We start from the raw sequence: 23,911 nt of genomic DNA on the forward strand, positions 1-23,911 counted from the left end.
GCCGTTATAATCCGACTGCCAGCCATGATTGGACGTTATATTACAGAGGCAGGAAACTGCTTGGAGTTCTGAGTTTTAAAGCTGGTTCACGTTTAAATCTCAGCTTTAGCTCCAGTTGGTCACGTGTTCTCTCACTCGCCACGGTGTCAGCCACGCAGTCGGGAGCCATTTGTTGTCGGTTCCTCATATAAAGCAACAAGTTGAAGGTGCAAATTTTTCGAAGGTAACACATCCATAGTTCATGTTATTCTTCTAGCCAATCAACACTTGATAAATTGTTCTGGGAATTCAGCGCGTGAGGATTTTGATCAAGTCTCCAATTCGCTGCATAAATTTGCATCATCACAACGCTAATGCTCGCGGTCGGCTCCAGAGCCTCTGTTTATTATACATTTTCTATTGTTACAATTATTAACTGCGGCGTCATTTCTCTGCTTTTTGTGCAAATTAATGAGTTGCACTTTTTTCAGATATACACAACACACAAGCTGCTAAGTTAGCTAAAAGTTTGATGCTGCTGCGTCAGTGACTTTGTAGCTTGAAGGTGCTCGGTGTTGTCTGAAAGCAGCTAAATGAAAAAGAAATGATGACAAAATGTTATTCATTTCTTGGTATCAATTTAGGGAAACAGATTAACCCTCAGTAAACTGAACCGTTAGATACAAAACTGGACTTGACAAATGTCTGTTGGCATTGAGAACAGCTGAGTTTTAGCATTCGAACAGGAAGTATCATCATGATTCAAAGGTTATATTCAAGGTTGTTTCAGCTGTTTGTGTGATTAACTTCTCTTGCGCAAATACAAGCTATAAAAACAACAAAAGAAAATTTTAAAAACCTCAGTATCAGCCCAGAACCTCCCATCGCAACATTCTGGATTCAGTGTTTTTTGATTTTGCCGGGAACTGGTGCTCCAGTCCAGCTGAGGTTTATGAAAGATGATGATAGACGATTTGCTCGATTTGTCCTGTTTGGAGGTGCAGTTTTCAACCTTATAATTGCAGTAATAACATCAGCAATGGATTATCCCAGTGTCAGCCATTATTTTGATTGTCAACATGCAAAACTAGAGTTTTAGTCATAATTTCCATTCAGATGTTCACTTCCATCTTCACTCCCGAACTCATTTCAAGGTCTTGGTCATCCAGTAACAGAACATTCAGTCTCCTCAGGACCAGGATCTGATGTTTCCGTGGGCAGGGAATAACCAGGAAACTCCAAAAACCTGTTCCTAACACACTCTCTGTCTTTCTGCCTGCAGGGACGAGGGTCAGTGTGTGGAGGGCATCATGGAAATCTTCGACATGCTGCTGGCCGCCACCTCTCGGTTGCGTGAGCTGAAGCTGCAGAGGGAGGAGTACATCTGCCTGAAGGCCATGATCCTCCTCAACTCAAGTGAGTTTTTCTGAACTTCCTCTCAGACCTGTGTTTCTTGTGCTGCTTCACTCCATCCACTCACTGAAGCGGCAAGTGTTTTTGGTTACATAACACAGATAAGTCCGTGGATCTGCTCTGTTAGGGTGACTGAGAGAACAATCGAACTAAGTGGGTCAGTGACAGTTGTCATGATGTCACGCAGCATGACAAAACCGACTTCTCCTGCTGCCTCAGGAGCTTTTAAAAAGCAGAAATGTTACAAATTCTTGTGCAGTATTATTTGTATAGCTCTAAAAATAAATTATTGAATTATGTTATTATTTCCATTTGTTTTATTATTTACATTTGGTATTTACATCATTTTAAAAAGCACTCCAAGAGCTCGACCCTCCTCCGAGGCAAACTTTCAGCTCCTGGCATTTTAGTGCTGGGATCCTGATTAAATTAGTGATTATTGGACCCTAACACACTGCTGCTGCGACTGTGTGTGTGTGTGTGTGTGTGTGTGTGTGTGTGTGTGTGTGTGTGTGTGTATTCTATTAAGGGGGGTGGGAATAAAACCTTCTAATATTGGATTTACACAAAGAAGCAGACTAAGGCTGCACGATGGTGCAAATATCACTTTCTCCATTCACTAGGTGGAGCTAGAGAGCACACACTAAAGTGTGAAGACAGGATAGAATAATTTTGATATTTGTTATATCAGTCCTACTTCCTGTGACCACTAGGTGGTGCCGAGAATCTCATCAAACATGAGAAGTTTGAAAAGATCTGATCATGTGAATTCCAGTTCCTGGAGTTTCCTGGTCTACAGTGAAATATCCAAATTGGCTGCCTCCTCTTCGTTTGACAAAATCTCTCAATCGTCATGGTAACCCATCACCAAGTAATTAAGGTGTGTAGTCAACCCATGAGAAGGACTACATCAAACAGTAAAAAAAAAAGGTCATTTCCTCTATCCGCCAGGTGGCGCTATGATTAATCTGCTCCCACCGATAAATTTGGTGAAGCTTCGTAATCTTGTTGAGGCCTCTGACACCACGCTTGTTAATTAGAGTTAAATATCAGTATATTGGCAAAAGTCACTGTTCATCTCTTTGAGATATTTCTACTGACTTGTGAACCCTCAAATGACAGCACACCTGTTTGTTCCATGCTCATATTTCCTGTATAATCGATCAGTAGAAGTTGCCTCATTAAAATCCCGGACATGTGATTTTTTTATTGTGTGTTGTCGGACCTTTTCATTAAATCAATGTTTTCATTGAATTTCTATTTAATCATCAACATCAGTACAAGTTCCAGATTTCCTGCCACGTCAGCAGAACTTTGAGCTGCACTGGCCTGTGGCAATGGACTTTATTACCGTGGAGCTTTTGTTTGTTAACCTTTCATGTGCTGCCAACGGTCATGTGTCCTCTTGCAGCCGAACGCATCCTCCACCTTTGACTGACTGGTGACCAGCCTCTGCTTAACCGCACCACATTAACAAAGTTCCTCTAACAGATCTGTTCTCGGGCGTCTGCAGGCTTGTTTTCTCTCCGTCGACTCTGCTCGGCTGCAGCTGCAGTGAAAAATTGTGCAAGAAGAGAGACGGGGTCTGAAATTCGGGAGAACGGGGAGGAAATGTCGGATTTATGAGTTTGGACAGTCGTGAGCTCTGGCGGTGGGTGGACAGTGTGATGTACAGCTGCTTTGTTATTAAGACGTTTGGAGAGCAGCGAGATCAGAGGATTGGATGTGATGGTTAGAAACATTTAGCAAACCGGTCGTTTAATAACGACTTGTTTGTCTTGTGTAAATGCCACAACCTGGTTGAAAACAGTTTTGGTACCATAAAAGTTTAACTCGTTCAAAGCGTGTACATCTAATGCAAATGCACAGAACATTTTCCATGAGCATCCTCTTAGAATTCTCTCAGTATTTTTTCTTACATCCATTTTTGATCACCAGACATAAATTTGAAAAATGTTAAGCATGTCAGTCTGAATCTCACAGTCAGCTTATAGGAGGAGGGCTGAAGACGGTTTTTCAGTCACATGGTGTGTTTCTGTATCGTTCCGTATCACCTACCAAAGGGGAGAGGTTTGAGGAGGTGGTGGGCAGGGTGAGTTTGGTCTCCGTGGCGTTTGGTGCCCCGCTCCAGTTTCAGGTCTGATAGATGGCTTCCACTGCCGGTGGCTGATTGATAGTGAAGCTCTGGGCTGTTTTGATGACCCTCTGCAGAGCTTTCTGCTCTTTCCTGGTGCACATGTCTTAGCACACTGTGATGCTCTCCAACCAAGGAGGTCCTGGAGCCTGGGTCTCCTCAGTTTCCTCAGGAAGTAAAGGCGTTGTTGTGCCTCTCTGATAACAGTGGAGGTGTGTGTGGCCTGTGAGAAATAACACAAGTGCAGCGTGGAACTTTGAAGCCCACTGCCTGGTCTTAAACGGTGAGAAGCAGGAGATGCCTTTTGTCCAGAAAGGGAACTGGGACATGAGAGAGTATTCGCGTATCCTATCCTTTTAATGTTTGTTGTATATTTTTCTGCTCAAAACATGTCGGATACACAGCATACAGTACAGTATTATTGTGTCTTAATAGTTGTTAAAATGTTTAATGTTTTACATAATATAATAGTTGCCTAATGTTTACCTGTTATACAACAGTCTGAAAAGTAAGCGTGTTGAAATGTGTCCCAGATCTGTGCACGAGTGCCCCACAGACAGCTGAGGAGTTGGATAGCAGAAACAAGCTGCTGCGTCTGCTGGACTCGGTGATCGACGCTCTGGTCTGGGTCATTTCTAAAATGGGCCTGTCGACCCAGCAGCAGACGCTGCGCCTCGGCCATCTCACCATGCTGCTCTCCCACATCCGCCATGTCAGGTAGGGCCCGCAGAAGCCAGAGGAGTTAATTGAAAAAGCATTCTGACATCTGGGGACAGCACAGGAGTTTTGTTTTTTTTTCTGGCTCATAAATCCAAACGCACATGTGAATAAGTGTTTAGACAATTCCACATTTGTACTCTCATGCTGAAGCGAACACAACACATACCCGTGTTACAAGCAACACAACGTTCTTTACACTGACAGGAACTTTGGAGGTGCTGTAAGACTGCATGGACATCCTACCTTTTTTTTTTTTTTTGCCTCAAACGGAGTTCGAATTTAACAGTGATTACTGGAGTGATTTTGGATATCTACAAAGTTTCAGACTTTGAATGTCTTTGGTTTAGAGAATTAAAAAAAACTGTACGGATTTGCGGTAACTACAAAATCTGACCCACAAATATAACCTGCTTTTTTGTTCTGCAGGTGGATATCACAGCGTTGGTGAAGTAACATTAAAACGCACATATAAGTCATTTTGTTGTTGATATAGTTGGTACTCCATGGCATATGTGATTGTGTCAAATGATACTTGACCATGTAGCTAGTTTTCTAGTAGCTAATGTGATGTTAGCTTTCCGCTAGCTGGTTAGGGTTACAGGGTGTAAGGTAACTGACTCCAGACACTGGTAAACAATTAACTCCCAGTGTTGGTTCATCAGGGATGGATACTTTTCTGTATTCTGACAGCAAAGGCAGAGCAGATTTTTCAGGGTGCAGTTTGTTAGCTGTTATTCATGCCAAAAATTTGTGGATTGAAAATGATCTTTTAGTTTGTTGCCTGTATTGTGCTGCTGGAATGAGGTATTTGTGTTGTCCAAGAGGAAGTTAGCATCCCCATGGAGTCCCTCGACCAAAGGCCAGTGTGATTTTTCTCACTGGATTTTGGATTTTTGAAGAAAATAAACTCTGCGGCAAACAAAAGTCTCCACAAATGAATACCGCGTCTATGATTTTTGAGGCATAAATGTAATCACTTTTAGAACAAAGCTACTGATATGCCATGGGTGAACTACATCACAGTCACATGACTTCAACATCACCACGACGAGCTGCACACATCTTCTGTTTTCACCACGATGATGTTTGATATCCTTGACAACCTCTACAGTCTCGTTTGGATGCTGGTCAGCAACCAGTTTTTTAAGACCCGTAAAAAGCCTTAAAATTCACGAGTGTGGTATTTAATGATGTACTTTATGCTGTACAACTAAACATTAAAACTCCTTTCAGGCATTTAATTAGGAACCCACTGTCTTGGCCCCGGGGGAACTGGATGTTCAACAATGCTAATTTATCCCTCAATCCTGTGCGGCTTATTATTGGTTTATGTAATGACTTGTGATTTCAAAAGATTCTCTAGGGTAATTAATACTTAAGAGTGAAATTACTCATTTGAGAGAATACTCAGAAGTACTTCTAAATATTTGATTACAGTAACATGTAGTTGTCCAGCCCTGCAGTACATGCAGAGTTATGTAATTAGTACTGCGGAATGTTTGTGCTGTAATTTGTAGATTCTGTTCTGATGGAGGCACCAGAAGTCTGACAAATGACTCTGAGACGTCAGAGAAGATTGGACTGATAAGTCTCTGCTCTGTGTGCAGCAACAAAGGCATGGATCACCTGTCCACCATGAAGAGGAAGAATGTGGTGCTGGTCTACGACCTCCTCTATGAGATGCTGGACACCAACACATCCAGCAGGAGTCGCATTCTGTCATCCTCGCCTGGCTCCAACACCCACTCGGAACAGTACCAGTACCCCCCAGCCCACCAGCATCCCGGCAAAGACCTGACAGCCACCAACCATGCTGCCAGCTCGGCTGAAGCCCTGATCCCGTACAGAGACCTGCAGTCCCTCCGGTCCACAGCTCCCAGTCAGAGTTTAGCAGCGACTCAGATGGTGGCCGAGAGTAACGAGTGAGTTCAAGACCTTTTAGTTTTGTTGTGTGGTGAAACCATGGTTTCACTCAGGTGAAGGAGTAAAAGAGGAGGAAGAGGAAGAAAATGAGCAAAGGCACAACAGGAGAAAGGATTGGCAGGGAAAACAAAAAATGAAGGACAGACGGAAGAGGAAAGGAGGGGGAGACAAAATGATGTGAAAGAGGGAAAATAGGAAAATAAATGAGAATTAGTAAAAGAATCAAAAGAAAATAAAAGTGCATACAATGCAAAGAAAAAGAAACAATAGTTCAAAGGAGGGGGAAAAAAAGAAGGAATTTAGGAACAGTAAAGACAGAAGAGAAACGGGACAATAAAAAAGATGATCGTGGGAAGAAAGTAAAGAAATAAGGGGAGAGAAAGCGAACAAAGAAAAGAAAGAAGTAGAAGTCCAAAATGTACCAACGTCAACTGTGTAAGATGTCAAGAGTTCAGTTGTTCAACAGCTAATTGAGAGCGGCGGCGGCAGCGGCGGCGGCAGCGGCAGCAGCAGCAGCGGCGGCGGCAGCAGCGGCAGCGGCAGCAGCGGCAGCAGCAGCAGCAGCAGCAGCAGCAGCAGCAGCAGCAGCAGCAGCAGCAGCGTGTTCAGGGTCGTCAATCATTGACTTAAAGTACAAAGTCAAATTTCTAGTCGCCAATTGTGGTCACACTCAGAGGAACATGCCAAGTTCTTGTGAAATGCTTTTATTCACTTCCTTGCCCAGAGCAAGAAAGTGTGTGCATATATATATATATATATATATATATATATATATATATATATATATATATATATATATATATACACATATATATATATACATATACATATATATATATATATTTATATATATATATATATTTATATATATATATGTGTGTGTGTGTGTGTGTGTGTGTGTTAGGGGTGCAACAAAATAGTCAACTCATGAAACGATACGAAACAGGGCTCATGATACGAAATAAAGATGAAAGAAAATCAAAAATCAGAAATGCAAAAATCCAATATTCTTTATTTTCTTCCGTCATATGCAGACATACAAGTTTTTGCTGCGTCAGTACAAAAGAAAATGCTCTTTGCTTTGAAAAAACAAAACATTTGTATTTTTGAGGAAAACTACATTTGCGATGCAAAATTGCATTATGTATTATGAAATATTATGAATATGACACTGCGGTACTATGACTGTGACACTATGGTACCATGATTAAGACTCTACAGTACTATGATTGTGAGACTAGGGTTGGGTATGGATTTTACAGATTCCGAGTCTGATTCCGATTCTCACAATCGATTCTTGTTCCAAACAATTCTTGATTCCGATTCTTTGAGATGGAAGTCAACAGGGCACAGCCGATTCATCAGGAGAATTTTTCTGTTTGACAAAGCCTTAGCACAGGCCAGTTTATTAATTCACATTGCCAGTTTTCGTCAAAGATGTGCAGCCCAGATGGATGTACATGAATATGATGGATGCAGACTCTGCTGGCTGGGGTCGCCGCTGCTTCACGTAGCAGCAGGTTGTGACTGGCTAACGTTAGCGTCACTTTGCGAGCGTTCAACAACTATAAACAGATAGACACAGTTTTAAGAACTGGTCGTCGATCACTTAAGCAAGGTTTGTTAAGAATGAGACAACCATAATTTTTTAATTCTACCGGAGTCTGTTAGCAACAAAGAGTTGCTGGCTGATGAGGGAGGTTGACTGTCTGAAGTGGAGGAAGCAATGGGCGCAGGAGAGCGACGCAACGAGTTGAACACAGTCCACTTGCTAATTGTTACACCATGCGGGCCGAGGAGTTCCGTCATGTTTGTGGTGATCCTCCTTTGGCAGAAATTGTTTTTTTCACAGATGTTGCACTGTGCTACTCTGTCCTCTTTCAAATTAAAATGAAGCCAGACTGTCCAGTGTTTTTTGCGGTCTGTGTTCAGACGACTGCTATTCTTGCTGGTGGACGCACAGAGAATGGAGTAATCCACTCCCCGAAAACAAACTAGTGCAGGCACCTCGATGTTAGGAACCCGTTCTCGTTACCCAACCCTAATTGGTACCATGATTAAGACTCTACAGTACTATGATTGTGACCCCATGGTACTACGATACTATGATTCTGACACAATGAACACTTCTCCTCCTAGTGACATCCATCCTAAGCCATGGTCCTTGGACTCGGGAGAAGCGGTAGCTCAAGTGGATGCAACTGACTACATCATCCCTGATCGTGGTGTCATGGAAACCACTTAGGAGGGTCAACTGGACTGAAAGAGGCCAACTGACTCAAACTTTCACTCACCCAAAGATAGAGAAAAAGGAACCAAACAAAACAAAAAGATAATAAAATATAAAAACAGAAAGTGCTGTTGTGAGGTAAAGTTGTTTTCTCTTGTGGAGATGTTTTCATTCTTTGGGGATCGAATGTATATTTTGTGTGTTTCAACTGATACTTCTTGTAAAAGTGCACTACAGTAGATGTTGACAATAACATCGCTGAACTCTGCCAGTCAATTCGTTTTGATAAACAGTATTTGTATCTTTTTTCACTTTGGTGTAACGTCTTGAACAAACATCTGCTGTGACGGCGAGATGCATGTAGTTACAGCCATTTCCATGACGGTCAATAGATGAATACGGTTAAAAAAAGAGGACGCATTTCCCACAACACTGTGGCGTTTCTCTCCTTCACTTCTCCCGTGTACTTTGGTGTTTTAATCAGTGCCTGATTGTCCAGGATATTTTTACTCTCTTTGTACAAACCACAAATGTCAAGACAAAAAAAAAGCAGCATTTATGTGGCCTTTTGACAAAAAAAGACTGTTAAAGTAGCTTGTTCATCTGGTTAATGTAAGGCTGCATTTACACAATACAGTATGTGGCACAGATTTCTTTCTGCTGTAAAGCAAGAAGATAAATGTTGTTGAATTAGCACCAGCAAAATAGAAAAAAAGAGTCCAAATACGATACATTTTTAATAAAACAGGATCATCTTTTGTTCATCTTTGGCTCAGTTATGTAGCTTTCTGGTAGCGATACAGTTGTTAAAATACAGGAAACAAACACATTAAATCTGTTAATTTGATAATTGGCAGAGCACTGCACTATTGCTGCATGTCATGTATAAGTTGAGATATTTGGTTCCACTGTGACATCATTCATGGTCATATTTGCCCCATGACTGTTCATCTGGACCTGTGGCAGCTGTGTATGTGCTGCAATGGAGGTGCTAACAACTAGCATTAAACTTGATCTTAGTTTTCCTCCTATTATCTTCCTCCACACACAGAGCTAAATTTCTGTACCTTACAGTAGCGCTACAAGCGAGCAGGTCAGCTCAAATTACGTGGTGCGATAGCCAGCATTGCCTTAAAAACTATCGTGCAGCTTCTTTGTCTCCATTTTCAAGCAGTGACAGTCATGACAAACAACTGTTGACACATTTAGATCTGATAATGGAGAAAGTCTGGAAGTAAGTTAGTTGATAGAGGGCTAGGCAGACGTAGCGGTCTCAGCCAAAGTAAGTCTCTGCTATATATATATATATACACATCTCGAGAGCCAAAGTTGATTTAACTGTATTATTAGCAACTTAAGGGTTAACATCGGGTAAAATTTCATGTTATTATTAAATAACATGCTATGCTAATGTCATTTTGTATGTGGTAGATGACGTGTTCTTGACCTTATAACAAACTTACAAGTGCCTAAACTACATCGCACAAGAAAGGGAAAAAAAACGAAAGAATTCACGTGCCACATGCGTTGTCATTGAATTCGCTAGCATGTGACCATTTTTAGTGCTTGCATGGTAACATATTCATGCCAAATTTTAACATGTTCACAATGTAAAAAACCAACAAACGGTTTTTGGTTTTGTTTCCAAGTAAATTACATTAAATTAATAACATCTTAGTTTACACTACAAGCTACTTTTTTGATTGAATTTGGTTAGCCATAGCTGTGCCTTGAGAATCACAGTATGCTAACAGTGGCATTTGACCACTTCTGTTTGTATGATATGATGTTTCCCATGTTAGCAGTGTAACAAACTAACAAGTCCATCCATCGTCATCTTCCGCTTATCCCTACATTAAGGGTCGCGGGGGGGCTGGAGCCTATCCCAGCGTCAATGGGCGAGAGGCGGGGTTCACCCTGGACAGGCAAACTAACAAGTGTCTTTCATAATTTCCCTGGGTAAAATTACATAGCACTATGGGGGGGGGGGGGGGGGTACTCATCCTACATAAATCATTGTTGAATTTCCATGAACCAATGCTATAACAGTCACATGCTAGCAGTAGCGTGTGACTGTTTTTAGTGTTTGCATGTTAACATATTCATGTGAACTTCTACCATGTTGGCAATGCAACAAGGTTAATGTGTTATGGTTAAGTGTTGCAAAGTAACTGGTAAATCACTCTTTATGTGGCATCGTTACAATGTTGCCTCACGCACGCACACACACACACACACACACACACACACACAGTGGAAGCTGACATGCAAGGCACCATCAAGCATTTAGTGTCTTGCTAAAGGACACTTCACTATGGTGAAGATGAATTGGGTCGATGAATTAATGATCTCATCTTGAGCCGTTGCAGGTATTTGTGTGTAAATGCAGCCTTTGTACCAGGTAATGCTGTTAATAGAAGATACTCTTTCTTTCCTGATGTCTGTACATGCATGAACACACTGTATGTACGCTCACACAACACTATTTCTCTCGGCAGATTGTGTACAAACACACACAACACATACTTTTATATCTCATATCTTATTGGATGTTTTGTCAGACCTGTCTGCTCTTGGATTTTTCTCTGTAACCTCTTGGCGCTATAGTAAACATAACACAGTAAACGATGGTAAGCACTGTTTATTGCCAATAAAACATGACAATCTCTACATCCCATAAATATGAGTTCACAAAATAAATCAAACTTTACACACTTTTGTTCTGGTCTGTTTCTGCTCGGTCGAACAGCATGAGGCTGAGATCAGGAACCGCTCAGCATCGGTCAAACAGGATGAATTTACGTCCAATGTTGTAATTAATTGATTGTGCATGTCGACGGCTACATTCAATGCCCAGAGAGAGATGATTACATTCAGTTCACAAATTCTGACACCAGTCCTTCAACTGCCTCGGAGAAGAGTGTTAGAAAGCAGGTAAATCCACACGTACATCACAAAAATGCAAATATATTATATCTTCCTGTTTGATGGGGCAGATTTGATACAGTTAGTTCATGATTAAGAGTAATACATTTGTCTTGAAAGGGGAAATCAACATTTTTGTTAAACAGCTAGAAGGCAGGATGTGTTCTGGTATTAATCTCTTGATGCTTCAGTATTAAAAACGTGAAAACCTGACCTTTACAAGCTTCATTAAGCAAAATTTTGCGAGGTTGCAACACTGCAATCCTTTTTCTACACGGATGGTTGAAAAAACATCATTATCAATCAAAAGGCTGGCAGCCGGTTAACACCAAACCATTGCAACAGGACTGGTTGACCCTTGTTAATATTTATTATGTATAAGAGAATGATCTATTCCTGTAGTGGCTACATTGTGGAGGAGTTGGTGTCGCCCTCAGTTCGCAAAGAAAACAGCAACACGTGACGTGATTTTGCCAGGGGAAGCATCTTACCGCTCTAGAACCTTTCACTGGCTATTTGACGGCCTGAGATGCAGGTGATGCTCCCAGCTGGCAGGAGAACTGGCCCATGTCCAAATGGCATTTTTTAATTTCCTGAATCAAAGGCAGTGGCTTTGTTCTGCATGAGAAAATTGCTGCCAATAGGTTTGTGTAATGACGTCTCAACAACTGCTGGTGATAGACGAGCCCCCCCACCCCCACCCCACCACACACACACAAACACACGCACACACACACACTCTGATTTCTACGATCTAGTTTGTAACAATGTATCGGTCTATTTTTGATGTCGTTTTTTCACCATGAACACCAACGGATAGATTCTTGCCCTCAAACTTTGTATGAATAAAGCTTGATTGAATTAGGCGAGACATTGATTCAGTGGATTGAAAATGTGATGGATTCTATCAAATATATCATCAAAAACCTACAGATAAAACTGCAGGAACATGCTTCTCATACATTCACTTTGTTACCATGGTGATAAGCCCATCTGATTGGTTAAGGGTTAAAAAAAAAGAAGCGCTCAGAGCGACCGCACACTCTTGAGGTGCCTCATTGGAAACAGTTGAAAAAAAAAAAAACAGTAAATGGAAACGGGGCTCAAGAATAAATTTCTAAATTCTTTGCTGTACAGACAGGCAGTGCTCCAAAATAATCTAGCTAGCTGTTCGTCGCCATAGAGAAAAAAACGCAGCGTTCCAAGCTAAAGACCCAGATCTCTTTCCCAGTTAATGGTGGAGACCAAAACAGAGCTAAAATAAGACCTCAAGTGGCCTTCAGTCTGGCGGGAGTCCAAATGCTACATTGTGTGTAGGCTAACAGTTTAGCCATTGCTGTTTTTTTTATGGCTCCGTTTCCGTCAGTCTCTGGATTCAAGAGCTTCTAAAATTGAGGTTTAATTTGAGGATCTGTGTCTCTGCAAAAAATTCAGTTCAATATTCAAAACTTAACCCCCCAAAAAACTGGCCTTAAAATAACAACAGGAAAATATCAGACCACTCAAGTACTCATACTTCTTTGAAAGGAATATCTATGTTTTGGCAGTATTGCCCCGTGATAACTCTGTATAAATAGATTGGCAGAAAAAGTAGCCTAGAAATTGATCCGCTGTGACGGGTGTCCCACTCAACATTCATACAAAAAAACCCAAAATAATTTACTTCTCAGTCATTGGCTGTTATATACAAAATTCAGCAATAACAACAATAAAAGTTAATCGTTCTCTGATAAATGATGCTAGTACAGGATGATGTTCAAACATGAGGCTACAGAAAGGCATGTCTGCGAGTGGGTTAATTCAGTTATTTAAAAAAAATATATCTTACATAACTTCAAAACCTCTAAATTAAACAACAACAAACAAACCTGTGTTCTTTTTTTTGTACAAAACGTGCATCAACACGTGGCTGCCCTCTATGAAGAAATAGCTGCTGTGGTAGAAAATGGCTAACTTGGGTTTCTGGTTGCTTTGGTTTTAAGTTTGCCTCAAACTAGAACCAACAGACAATTGTGAAAATACAAAAATGAAAATATCCGTGGGTATCAAAATAAATGTCTTCTTTGATGTGAAGAAAGTTGTCGGGGACGTAAAAGTGACAGTTCTCCATTTGAAAGTCAAACAAACTGATGATATGGCTTTTGGAACTCAACAAAGAATAAATAAATACATTATTTTTTTTAAATACACCAATAAAATGAAGTCAAAACACAACAAAAGAGGTCTTCAGATGCGTGGGCCGGAGGGGTTAGGGTGTCTGTGCGGTGTAATCAACCTGCACCTTAAATCAACCTCACAGCTGAGTTTTTTTCTCCTCCTTTCTCTGAAGACCTCGTTCTGAAGCTGCTGAGCGTTGTGGCGGGGTCTCATGTGGGGGGAGGCCCGTTGGTGTAATGCAGCATGGGGTAGAAGGAGCGGGCAAAGTTGTTGGACAGCGTGCAGCTGGAGTCTTCCTCAGGCAGCGGGACCAGGCAGGCCAGAACCAGCAACATGAAGAAGAGCAGGTGCAGGGGGAAGGCAGCTCGAAGCACCCGGTAGAGGAAGGGCCGGTGCGGGGAGGACTCCTTCTTCTCCTCCCTGGATGTGGGCAGAAGAGGCTGATATCAGTTTCAGCTGGAAGAGTTCAGTCAGGCAGCTCCCTCCAGGCTCACTAAGCTCATATCCTGCTCATTTAAAAGGAGCTGTGTGTAGACGTAGAGCGACTATCCAAACAGATAGGATGCAACATGTTGACTTTTTTTTAAGGTCAACAGTGAGCGCCCATCCTCACAACCGCTCCAGTTCCGGAACACCACGTCACTACTCGTGAGCTATAAAGCCAAAAAAGCTCCCCCTCATCTTACACATATGTTCATCATCTCGTCTCATGCGTCTTCCTGTCGCCGCTGATCCGCTGCAGGAGCTACACATATGTTTTACAGTATAATTCTATTCATCTACTGTTGTTAATTTGTAAACTTCTTGAGGTGCGTGTGACATTTGTGCCTCCACCCCAAATCACAACGCCACCTCGATCACGACGCTCACAATATTGAAAAATGATATTTCAACTTCTTGAAATGACTTTTCCAGCTCTGAGCAATGGTAGAGTAAAACAAAGAAGTTCTGCATGCCACAAAGTGAGAGAATGTTGTTGTACAGTGATGAACGTCCTCATCTTCAACCACAGCAAGTACAGTCACAGTAAGAGTTACCTTCTGGGGGCTGCTTGACCACCGCTCGCAGCACCAAGATCAGAATCCACCTGGAACCAAAAACAGGGCGCTACATTTATTGTTTATTTTCTTATACTGAAAAGTAACTCGCCTAAGGTTGTCATAAATGAAATTTCCATTTTATAATGGTAGACTTAACCTGCCATATTCCATTCAATTGTTGATAATAAAGACATACCCCCCACCCCCCCCCGGGAAAAAAAAAGATTCAGTATAACATGCGTGGATGTATGGCTTCAAAATGTGTTTGTAGGTTTGAATGTGGGTTAATTCCTGTTTAGATCATCTTATCAACTCACCTCCTTAACAAAATAGCAACAGAAAATGATGAACTAAAAATGTATGAAAATAACCAAACAGAAATAGTTGTGTGTGTATACATATATGTGTGTGTGTGTGTGTGTGTGTGTGTGTGTAAAAATAGTACATCACCCTGCACATACGTCCTGTTTTTTTCTTTTACACATTTTTAATTATTATTCTACATACATTAATGACAATGGCAGTGACGAACAACTAATCAAACAGTAGGAATCATGTGTGGAGGGCGGGCGTTGATATTCAAGCGTACCTTGCAATGCAGCAGTGGAGCGCTGAATGTTCCCAGGCCGAGGCGGTCGATGTCAGAGCTGGTTGAGCAGGTTTCCTGAGAATCAGATGGCAAACAAACACATCATCAGATTAAACTGTTGAAAGGTCGCCGAGAACCGGCAGTTGACTCACACCGCGGTCTCCTGCGTCTCATTCATTTTATCTCTTTTGTTTAATACTTTAATGATGTTTGCGGCTCACAACAATCATAGCTTAGAGGAAGACAAAGCAAAAAAATATTGCTGACCGAGCAAAAAAATAATAAGTGAAGGTTTTGTTCCGTTTCAAAATTCTAAAAATAACAACAGAAACCTAAATAAAACACTGGCACAGCTTCTTTTAGAAAATGTGTTGTTTTCACTTGCTCTTGATGCAGAGGAGACTCAGAGTCGGGGTAAACAGCAGCAATCGCAGACTTGAGGACCTGACACAGAAGTAGAAACCTACCAGTCTCCCCTGCAGCGCCTGCAGGGCTGCAGCCACCTGCCGCAGCAGGAGTCGCAGCTTGTTGCTGATGACGTGGACCTTCTCCTTGGCCTCCACGCTGTCCTCTCTGGTGGCCTCCAGCAGTAGCTGGCTGGAGATTTCCTGCAGCGAGGAGACCTGGTCCTGGCGGCCTCGCAGCTCCTCCTGCAGCACCTGCAACAGGGGGGGACAGAGAACACAGGACTCAGAGCGGGGCTCCTCTTGAATGCTAACACTATCAGCCTCTGAAACTAGTTTAAATTTTGCTGCAAGCTCTGAAACTCCTCCAGAACCCCAGAGACGACTACTTTATGTGATCATGTTCACGTTGTCCTCACCGTCAGCGTGTCTCGGTGCTCCAGCACGCTCGGCCGTGAGCTTGACGGATGGCTGATGTTTGTGGCGTGGAGTTTATTCTCTGCGTGAGCGAGCCACAGCAGCAGTGAGTGCAGCGTCTCGTGAAACTCCTGAGGATCACAAACACAGAGGTCAGAGGTCGTGTTGCAGGAGCTGCTTGTTATTTGAACAAGAAGTTGGAGAATACGATTGAAACAAGACTACACTGTCCCCTCAGCTCCCACCTGACACTGCATGAGCGCCGCGTGCAGCCTCCTCTCCCAGCTCTCTAGGCCGCCGCATGCCTGCGTCCAGCTGTGGTTAGCAGAGTTCAGCGCTTCTCTCAGCTCTCGCAACTCGACGCTGTCGCCCCGCAGGAAGTGTCGGCTGCTCAGGTTGACAGAGATCATCAGACACTTGTAGCTGTTGAAGGTCCTCTGCATCTCCTGGACAAAGGAAAGAGGGATCGATAAGATGACGCCTTAAGACATTGGAAACCACCGCCACTGATGTTCTGCTTAATATTCCATTGACATGCAGATACACTTTACTGGGTATAATCAGTTTCAACCAGCGTCTAACTGACAATTCCCTCAAAATAGAGCTGATGGGTGCAGCTGCAGTCACCAGCTGTCACAGCTCATGTCTGTTCCAGCCTTCTCCATCTGAAATAACCCTGAGTTTACGTGTGTGGTGTTTTTTGGAATTGTCATATTTTACTTTGTTATATCGGGGCACTATTTACTAAACCTGAAGTAGGATTGAGGTATAAATCCCAAGATTCATCATGATGCAATATTGCGTTTGTTCTTAGACCAACAATTCAGCATATAGCAGTATCACAGGGTCTGCCATGCTAGCATTTCTACTGAATTTAATTCAAGGGCCTGTGATCAGTAAGAGCCGACGTACGTTCATTAACACAAACCATTACATTTCTATTATAAATTCATGAAAGGACTGAAATGAGGTTTCAGAAATAATCCTGAACTTTGAAAAAAAAACACGACAATAAATTCATGAGCATAAAATAATGTGAAAAACAATTTTTCAAGAGCAATTGAATAATGTGGATGTGCCACTTGAATTTCAAAATAAAAGTATGCCGAAAATGGCAGATGGATTAGTACGGAGAAATCGATAATCCTCTCTTACACTGATTGAGATATTAGGAGTTTGATTTTGTAATTTCATTCTGGAAATCTCTGATTGTAAACATACTTGTGTAAAACTGCAGATTTATTTACAGTGGTACAATATTGGCAAGGGGAATATTTTTCATCAAGATTACCCAGATGATAAATTATTGCACAACCTTAACTGAAAAAGGGTTAAACAACGCCAGCCTATATTGGAGTGTGACATTTCTGCAATTTGACCAGTGTGACAGTAGCATTTTTTTTTGGTCACACAAACATTTGGTGCCCATCTTACTTGGATTTCTGCTGGAGTTACTGGAATCCTTTCAACTGAATAATAGTTTTTCTCTCCTTTAATTTCTACCTGGATGTTATTTAAGTTTGCAGTATGGAATGGAAACTGTTGAAGCTCAACAAAAACAAATCAAACTTGTATTCAAGGCTCATTCCTGGGCCCTTCAACAGACTTATGGAGCAAATCAAACTTGGTCTCCCTCCTGTTCTCTCAGGTACCTTTAGCGTCCTGATGTTGACTTCGATGTCTCGGATGCTGGTGGACGGCACGATCTGCTGCTGCCTCTCCAATTCTGGCAGCACCCGCCCCAACCAGGAAGTGATGTCACACAGATCAGCGTTGAGCTTCTGCCACTGCTCCAGGTCCTGCTTGATGTCTGCCTCCTTGTTGAACTTCTGTGCTTGTAGCAGCTCCCAGCGCTCAATCACACCTGCAGGTGAAACAAAAGTCACAAGCAGGATGTGCTTTAGTGTGACCTCACAGTCTCACGGCGTAAAGCCTCTTCATCATCATGTCTCTACCTGTGCTGGTCTGTTTGTCTGCGGTGCTACTGGTCAGACCAGGGCCCTCCAGCTCCTCCTCGTCGTTCAGGATCAGTTTGACCCTCTTTACGTTGTCAATGCTGCCACTGCATTCTGACATCAGCTTCACCTGAACACACATCACATCACCTTACATCTATAGTTAAAACCGGGAGGAGCTCATCCTACAGCATCGGGAAACGTGTCCTTACATATCCCTGCTGGTGGAAGGACGTGCTGGTGGCATGTGAAGGAAACGAGCTCTGGCCTCCAATGGTTTCTCTACGAATTTGTTTCCCCTCTGGGGAGCCCGGCTGGTGCCAGTTTGGAGGGTCGGTCACCGACTTCACTGAAGTGGAAGACATTAAAATGGCTTTTAAATGGTGTGACAGGTAGAAATAAACAGAGATCGAGAGAGTCAAATAAACAGGGCTGCCAATGAAGCACGGTGGTCTTAACATCAGGCTAGAAACCCTCCAAACAACAAAGATTCTTCATGTCAAGCTGAAAAGCTCAACGTGATTCACCCCCATACAGCTATTCTTGATGGCAAACCCTCAGTGACGACTGCTCAGTAGCAGACAGCCGACAAACATTGAGGCTCAGCTAGCGTAGCTTGTGGTAAGGCAAGACAGCAGTGGTCAGCGACCATGGTAACAGCCCCACGGTGACAATTTATCCCATAATTCCCTGCCAGGTCAAAAGCCCTTCCAGTGGCTAAACATGAGATAAACCACACTTCATTTTCAGAGAAACCAAGACCTCCCTCATCAAGTAAACAATGAATGTGAAGCCTCTGGTGGGGTCTTAGATTAGAGACAAGTTGACAGATGATTCTGGATCACTGTGACACCGCTGTTTGTGGGTTTGTGGTGATCAAAGAAGTCAGACATCAAATTGTCAGGGAGATTGTTTTTTTGATGTCATCCCATGGCCCTGCCCCTCAAACAAAAGGCACTGCACTGGTCTTCATAATCTACCCCCAGTAACTATCTGGTGGACACAAAACAATGTGGGCTGCAGTGACAAGAGCATTTTCTCAGATGTAACATTGGAACATAAGAAGTAGGAAGCCTCTGCTTTGATTGACAGAATACAACCCTGTTACCTGATAGAGCGCTGAAGAAGGTGGCGTCCTCATCATCCTCGTGTGATGATGATCCCCCCACGTCAACCGTGTGGTCCCACTCCAGCGGGATGGAGTCCACGCTGACAGGGGTCTCTCTTCCAGATCGCTCCAGAGGTGGTGCCAGCAGGTGGCACATGGCCTGCCGTCCAGCTGTAACGCCACCTGATGCTGGGATTTCCTCCCCCTCCTTCTTAAAGGTCTCCCTCCAGGACGTCCCGCTGGTGAGCTCTGGTGTGTTGTCCAGGCCCATGTCACAGTCTGACGGCTCCCTCTCCTCCTCCAGCACCTGAATGGATGAGGAATAAATTTAGGAGCAGAAAATAATCCCATTCAGAGGATACAAAGCAATAAATCCAGACTGTAATCCTGAGCAAGCCAGTGAGCCTTCACGGTGTAAAGGCATGACTGACCGGGCGTCTGTTGACCAGGCGGTGGTGGAATCGGGCCACCCTGCCGAACACCTCCTGGCAGTAGGAGTGGAGCTCCTCCAGTTCATCCTCAATCAGCACGGCATCCAGAGGAGCGCTCTTCTGGATCAAGTTTTCCCCGAACACAATCAGGGCATCTATCTTGTTGGTGTTGAGCGTGATCTCCTGCTGGAAACCCTGCAGACAGCCACAGTGAGGAGTAAACAGCTGAGAACTCTTCTTTGAACCCCCTGCACTCTGACCCCTAGTACCACCCACAAGATTGCCACTTGTCACACACCAAGTGTACGCCTGTACTTCCTGTACATGCTGCAACTATATTTATATTCTATTCATGCTACGATTCATCCTGTACATACCACAATAAAGTACTTCTCATTCATTAATGTAATTATACTACTTATGTATTGTGCACTACTACCTCTATCATGCACTTTACAAAGGCACAGCTGCTAAACCTGGGAGGTGTAGACTTCCTTGCACTTCCTTACTTTACGTATGTTGTTGTGTTGTTGTTGTGTAACCAACTGTAGCGCTCTCTGCTCCCTTAATTGCCCCCCCATGGGAATGAGAAAAGTTTTCTGAATGTGAATCTGAAGGGATGGTTTGTACATCAGGACCACTATTACAATAATCAGATTGTGACATTCAGCGGGAGAGGACTTACGTTCAGCTGCCTCATCTTGTCTTCAATGTCACTCTCAGAGAAGTGCTCCACGTTGGTGAGCTGGAGGTCCATCTCCGTCAGCCAGACCAGGATCCCCTCACGAGTTCCCTCAAAGTCTTCTCTCTGAGAGGTGAAGTGCTGCAGGGCACAGAGCAGAGGATGCTGGGATTATTTGTGAAATCAGGACACTGTACTGATTCCTATCACAGGATATCAGAAGGATCTTTTGAGCTCTCCTTTCTTTCTGTCTGAGGGTTGTTTCAGTCGTGTCTGCGCGTTAAAGTTACACTTCACCCAAAAAGTGTTTTTTGCCTTCAAGTACTCAAAAATATGCATCTTGGCCTCGCATTTTCCCCTCCTGCTTTACTTCTTTGTGACTCCAGAGCGCAGAGCCAGCCATGAATATTTAGCTTGAGGCTAACAGAGATAGGTGTGTACTAACAGCTACAGCAACTAAAAAAGACAGCAAAACTATAAAAGAGTTATAGTTTGTGTATCTCAGATCAAATTGTTTTTGGATTAGCATACATCTGGATAAGGAACACATGGATTACACCACGTGATGCACTTGAAAGTTTGTAAATAGATGTTTTTGGGAAGTTTTGCTGTTGTTTTGTTGTAGTAGCTGCTGGAATTCAGTCCTGATTAGCTTCAAGCAAATTATACGTGGCTGCCTCTCCCTGCATTCTGAAGGCACAAAGAAGGGATGCAGTTCAGGATATCTATTTGGGGTACTTGAAATGCAAAATACACATTTTGGGTAATCGTTCTGTGAAAAGGTGGAAAAACAGAAGACATTTCATAAGAATTTATTTCATAGGGTGACCAGATTTGAATGGCAACACAAAGACTCCTGTGTATTTTTACAGTATTGTTGGTGAACACATTATCAATAGCAGGACATGTGCGTGTTCCTTCATCTCTGGTGACTGGATGTTTACACACGGGTATTAAACACTCTTCACCGGGCTGGCTGCTTACTCCCCTGATGACATACAGCTGATACACATCGGTGAGCAGGTCATTGGTCACCGAGGGTTCTTCAACTACACTGCACCTTTATAGAGCTACATAAACATCCTCCATCTGCTTGCCGCCACATGCCACCATGAATACAGCTTCCTGCCAACGTGATGCCTCGTGCCTCGTCACCGTCTGAGAGGTGACCTAAATCCAGACGGCTTAGGGCGAGCAGGGAGATACAAGCAGAGATGAGCTGGGAAGGTTGGATACGCGGTGATATTTGATCCCTGAAGCTTTGTCTTTTTAATTTCTATTTTCATTAAAAGAACCGCTCTTGCTATGAAATGTGGGAAGTTTAAAACAAGTGCTCGTACCTGAAGGAGCTGTTAGAGGTCAAACCTTTACATTCTTATGGAGCTGCTTTTGAGCAGCGTTGAAAAGGTTTTGCAACAGCCCGGACAACAGTGTGAAGCACGGGAGGGGCGGTTTGCTTACTTAGGGTTTGCGGTGTTAAATTTTTTATCAGGTCACAATTTATATGACTGAAGCTGTTGCAAAGCTATGTACATCAACTCACGCTACCACACAGCTAGGAATCAAGACAAAAACAGGACCGCAACAGACATGAAGTGGGATGCCAGCCATTGGCCATATTCAGAAGGGATGATGGACTGAGACACAGTCAGCCCAGCAACTGACAATCACAAGGTCTCGTAAGTTTACCCCAATGTATACATTATCTTGAAATGAACATCGTCACGCATTGAAAGTAGAGAAAGAGACTGCACTGACATGAGAAAATGTTTACTGAGGTAATAAACGGGAGTGATTTAGGTCATTTTCTCTCCTTGGGATTTCTTTTTGCAACCTCTGCAGTTGCTCCCTGCTGGCCATTAGAAAGAATGCAGACACTTCAGAAGCCCAGTCCATTCAATTCACAGGCACGAGTTTGTCTCTATAGAAAACTGCTCTGGTAAATTTAAGAGCTCCAGCCTTCGTCCCGTTTCCATGTATGAATTCTTTGAGGGTTCTGTGTCACATCATTAGGCAGGAGAAAAACCACCCCGTGTCTCTGGAACTGTTGCCTGACATGATTCAAGGGGAATAACTGTGTTGCAGGAACAATAAAGTAATCAACCGTCACCACTTGGCTTTCTGTCTCACCTTGAGTCTGCGGAGGACTGCGGCCACCCGCCTCTGCAAACTGTCCCACCGCTGGTTCCCCTCGTTCACCATGACTCTGAGCCTGCTGGCAGCATCGGTGCGGTTCTCCCGAGCGAGACGGCGGTACTGTTTGTTGACAAGCTCCAGCTGAGTCAGACGCTCATGAACCTGCCGCTGGAACGCCTGTGGAGAGGACAGCGGGGAGATGAGTCAAATACCTGAACAGATTGTTGGAGGTTTTCACCTGGGTTTTGTTACTACGTGAATGATTTTTGTGAAACTTGTGCCACTACGTAGGGAGATATTCATGTGATCAGTTGACATGTGGAAGCATAGCAGAGCTCCAGCACCAGCTGCTTGGAGGATTAACAACCTTTTTCAGTCAAGATTGTGGATTTGAACCAGCATCTCTTCAGATTTGCTCCTGTAGTGATGACAATCCCCCAGCTTCCATCATCCATGCTGGGCCACCAGTATATAGGTCGCTGCTCTTCCATAGGATGAAACGTGTTTAGTAAGCAACTCCATCCACACAGGGGAGATGATCATCAGGGTCCAGATTATCAAACGCTAATCTGCACGTCTAATCCAGACCAACACATCAAAGCTTACCTTTGTGTGTCAGCACACACAGCCCAACACCTGAAGCTGAACTCAGGTTCCTGGACTCAATCATACATTTAAACCTATTTATCCATTTTCCAGTTTTCATCCTTATTGTCGGCAAAACTGCATAAACTGAGAGCAGCTTTAGAATTACATGATGAATGTTGTAATTCTGAGATCTCAAATGAAACATTTTGTTACCTGGAGCTAGTTTTTTCCTGGTAACGAGCTAATCATCTCTTTATTTTAGTAAGGCAATAACTCTCGTCATGACAAATTGTTTTACTTCGGCAATTACATTAATCCTCCAGCAGTAAAGGTTATTTATTTTCAATCTCAAGATAGCAAAGCTTGTTTTAAACTGATGTCTTTATCATGATAACAATTTTTTTTTTTTTTGCAATAAGGGGATGATTATGTTGTAATCTTAATATAACAGAGCTTGCCTTCTCCAATATCGGGTTGACGATCTCTTTATCTTGACACAACAATGTTTAATTTAAGAGATAATGAAAAAGCGAGGCTGTAACCATGAAAAAAAATGGGAAAAAGACCACAGTTCTTACATTTAACAACTGCATAACCTTAGATTTGTGACGGGCATTCACAGTCGCAGGAGGATAAACGTTATGATTTTGTTCATCATTTGAAATTTCAAGTGCTGCCATCAAAATGTCATTTTAATAGGAAGAGAACAGTTGAAAAGTAGCTAATAGAGTTGTAGTTCTATAGTTGTCTTACTTGTTGTGGACAAGAATCGAGTTCTTGTGTCTGACGCTCTCAACCAGGTCAGAACATGTGACTTATTCATTCATAATCTTGTGGTCACATTTACCGTCAGCCATCCCTAGTATAGTCATAATGAGTCTTATTAAGCAATAAGTCTAAAATAATGCACCCCTACTTACTTCAAACTTCTTCAGTTCCTCCTTGGCGCTGGTGTACAGGACATCAGCTGACTCAGGGCTGGCGGCAGTTAGCTCAGCTGTCCTCAACCAGTCTTCAAAGCGCGAGTAGTCATCTAGGAACTTGCACCAAAGACGCCAGGTCTCCTCGATCCTGAAAAGG

At 42.9% G+C, this 23,911-nt stretch overlaps 2 protein-coding genes across 3 annotated transcripts in view; one reads left to right on the plus strand and one right to left on the minus strand.

Moving 5' to 3' along the window:
- The window catches only part of esr2b (estrogen receptor 2b), a 40,129-nt gene extending 29,760 nt beyond the window's left edge, over positions 1-10,369 (plus strand). For both annotated transcript variants that reach the window (XM_086183392.1, XM_086183391.1), the window contains 4 exons: positions 1,262-1,395; positions 4,060-4,243; positions 5,854-6,168; positions 8,309-10,369. In XM_086183392.1, coding sequence (XP_086039518.1) covers positions 1,262-1,395; positions 4,060-4,243; positions 5,854-6,168; positions 8,309-8,414 — 739 coding nt within the window. In that variant the 3' untranslated portion in view covers positions 8,415-10,369. The remainder of the gene's footprint in view (positions 1-1,261; positions 1,396-4,059; positions 4,244-5,853; positions 6,169-8,308) is intronic.
- Positions 10,370-12,019: 1,650 nt separating this feature from the next.
- The window catches only part of syne2b (spectrin repeat containing, nuclear envelope 2b), a 157,292-nt gene continuing 145,400 nt past the window's right edge, over positions 12,020-23,911 (minus strand). Inside the window, exons 115-128 of the mRNA XM_086183457.1 lie at positions 23,752-23,902; positions 22,238-22,420; positions 20,111-20,248; positions 19,426-19,620; positions 18,995-19,301; positions 18,099-18,235; positions 17,887-18,016; positions 17,584-17,795; positions 16,177-16,377; positions 15,934-16,062; positions 15,578-15,769; positions 15,111-15,185; positions 14,519-14,568; positions 12,020-13,901 (exon numbers count right to left, since the gene is read on the minus strand). Of these exons, the coding sequence (XP_086039583.1) occupies positions 13,691-13,901; positions 14,519-14,568; positions 15,111-15,185; positions 15,578-15,769; positions 15,934-16,062; positions 16,177-16,377; positions 17,584-17,795; positions 17,887-18,016; positions 18,099-18,235; positions 18,995-19,301; positions 19,426-19,620; positions 20,111-20,248; positions 22,238-22,420; positions 23,752-23,902 (2,311 nt within the window). The 3' untranslated portion in view covers positions 12,020-13,690. The remainder of the gene's footprint in view (positions 13,902-14,518; positions 14,569-15,110; positions 15,186-15,577; positions 15,770-15,933; positions 16,063-16,176; positions 16,378-17,583; positions 17,796-17,886; positions 18,017-18,098; positions 18,236-18,994; positions 19,302-19,425; positions 19,621-20,110; positions 20,249-22,237; positions 22,421-23,751; positions 23,903-23,911) is intronic.

Source organism: Aulostomus chinensis, chromosome 17, assembly GCF_037954235.1.
Source record: "Aulostomus chinensis isolate RoL2024-O1b breed Wild chromosome 17, RoL_Achi_v1.0, whole genome shotgun sequence".
Lineage (NCBI taxonomy): Eukaryota > Metazoa > Chordata > Actinopteri > Syngnathiformes > Aulostomidae > Aulostomus > Aulostomus chinensis.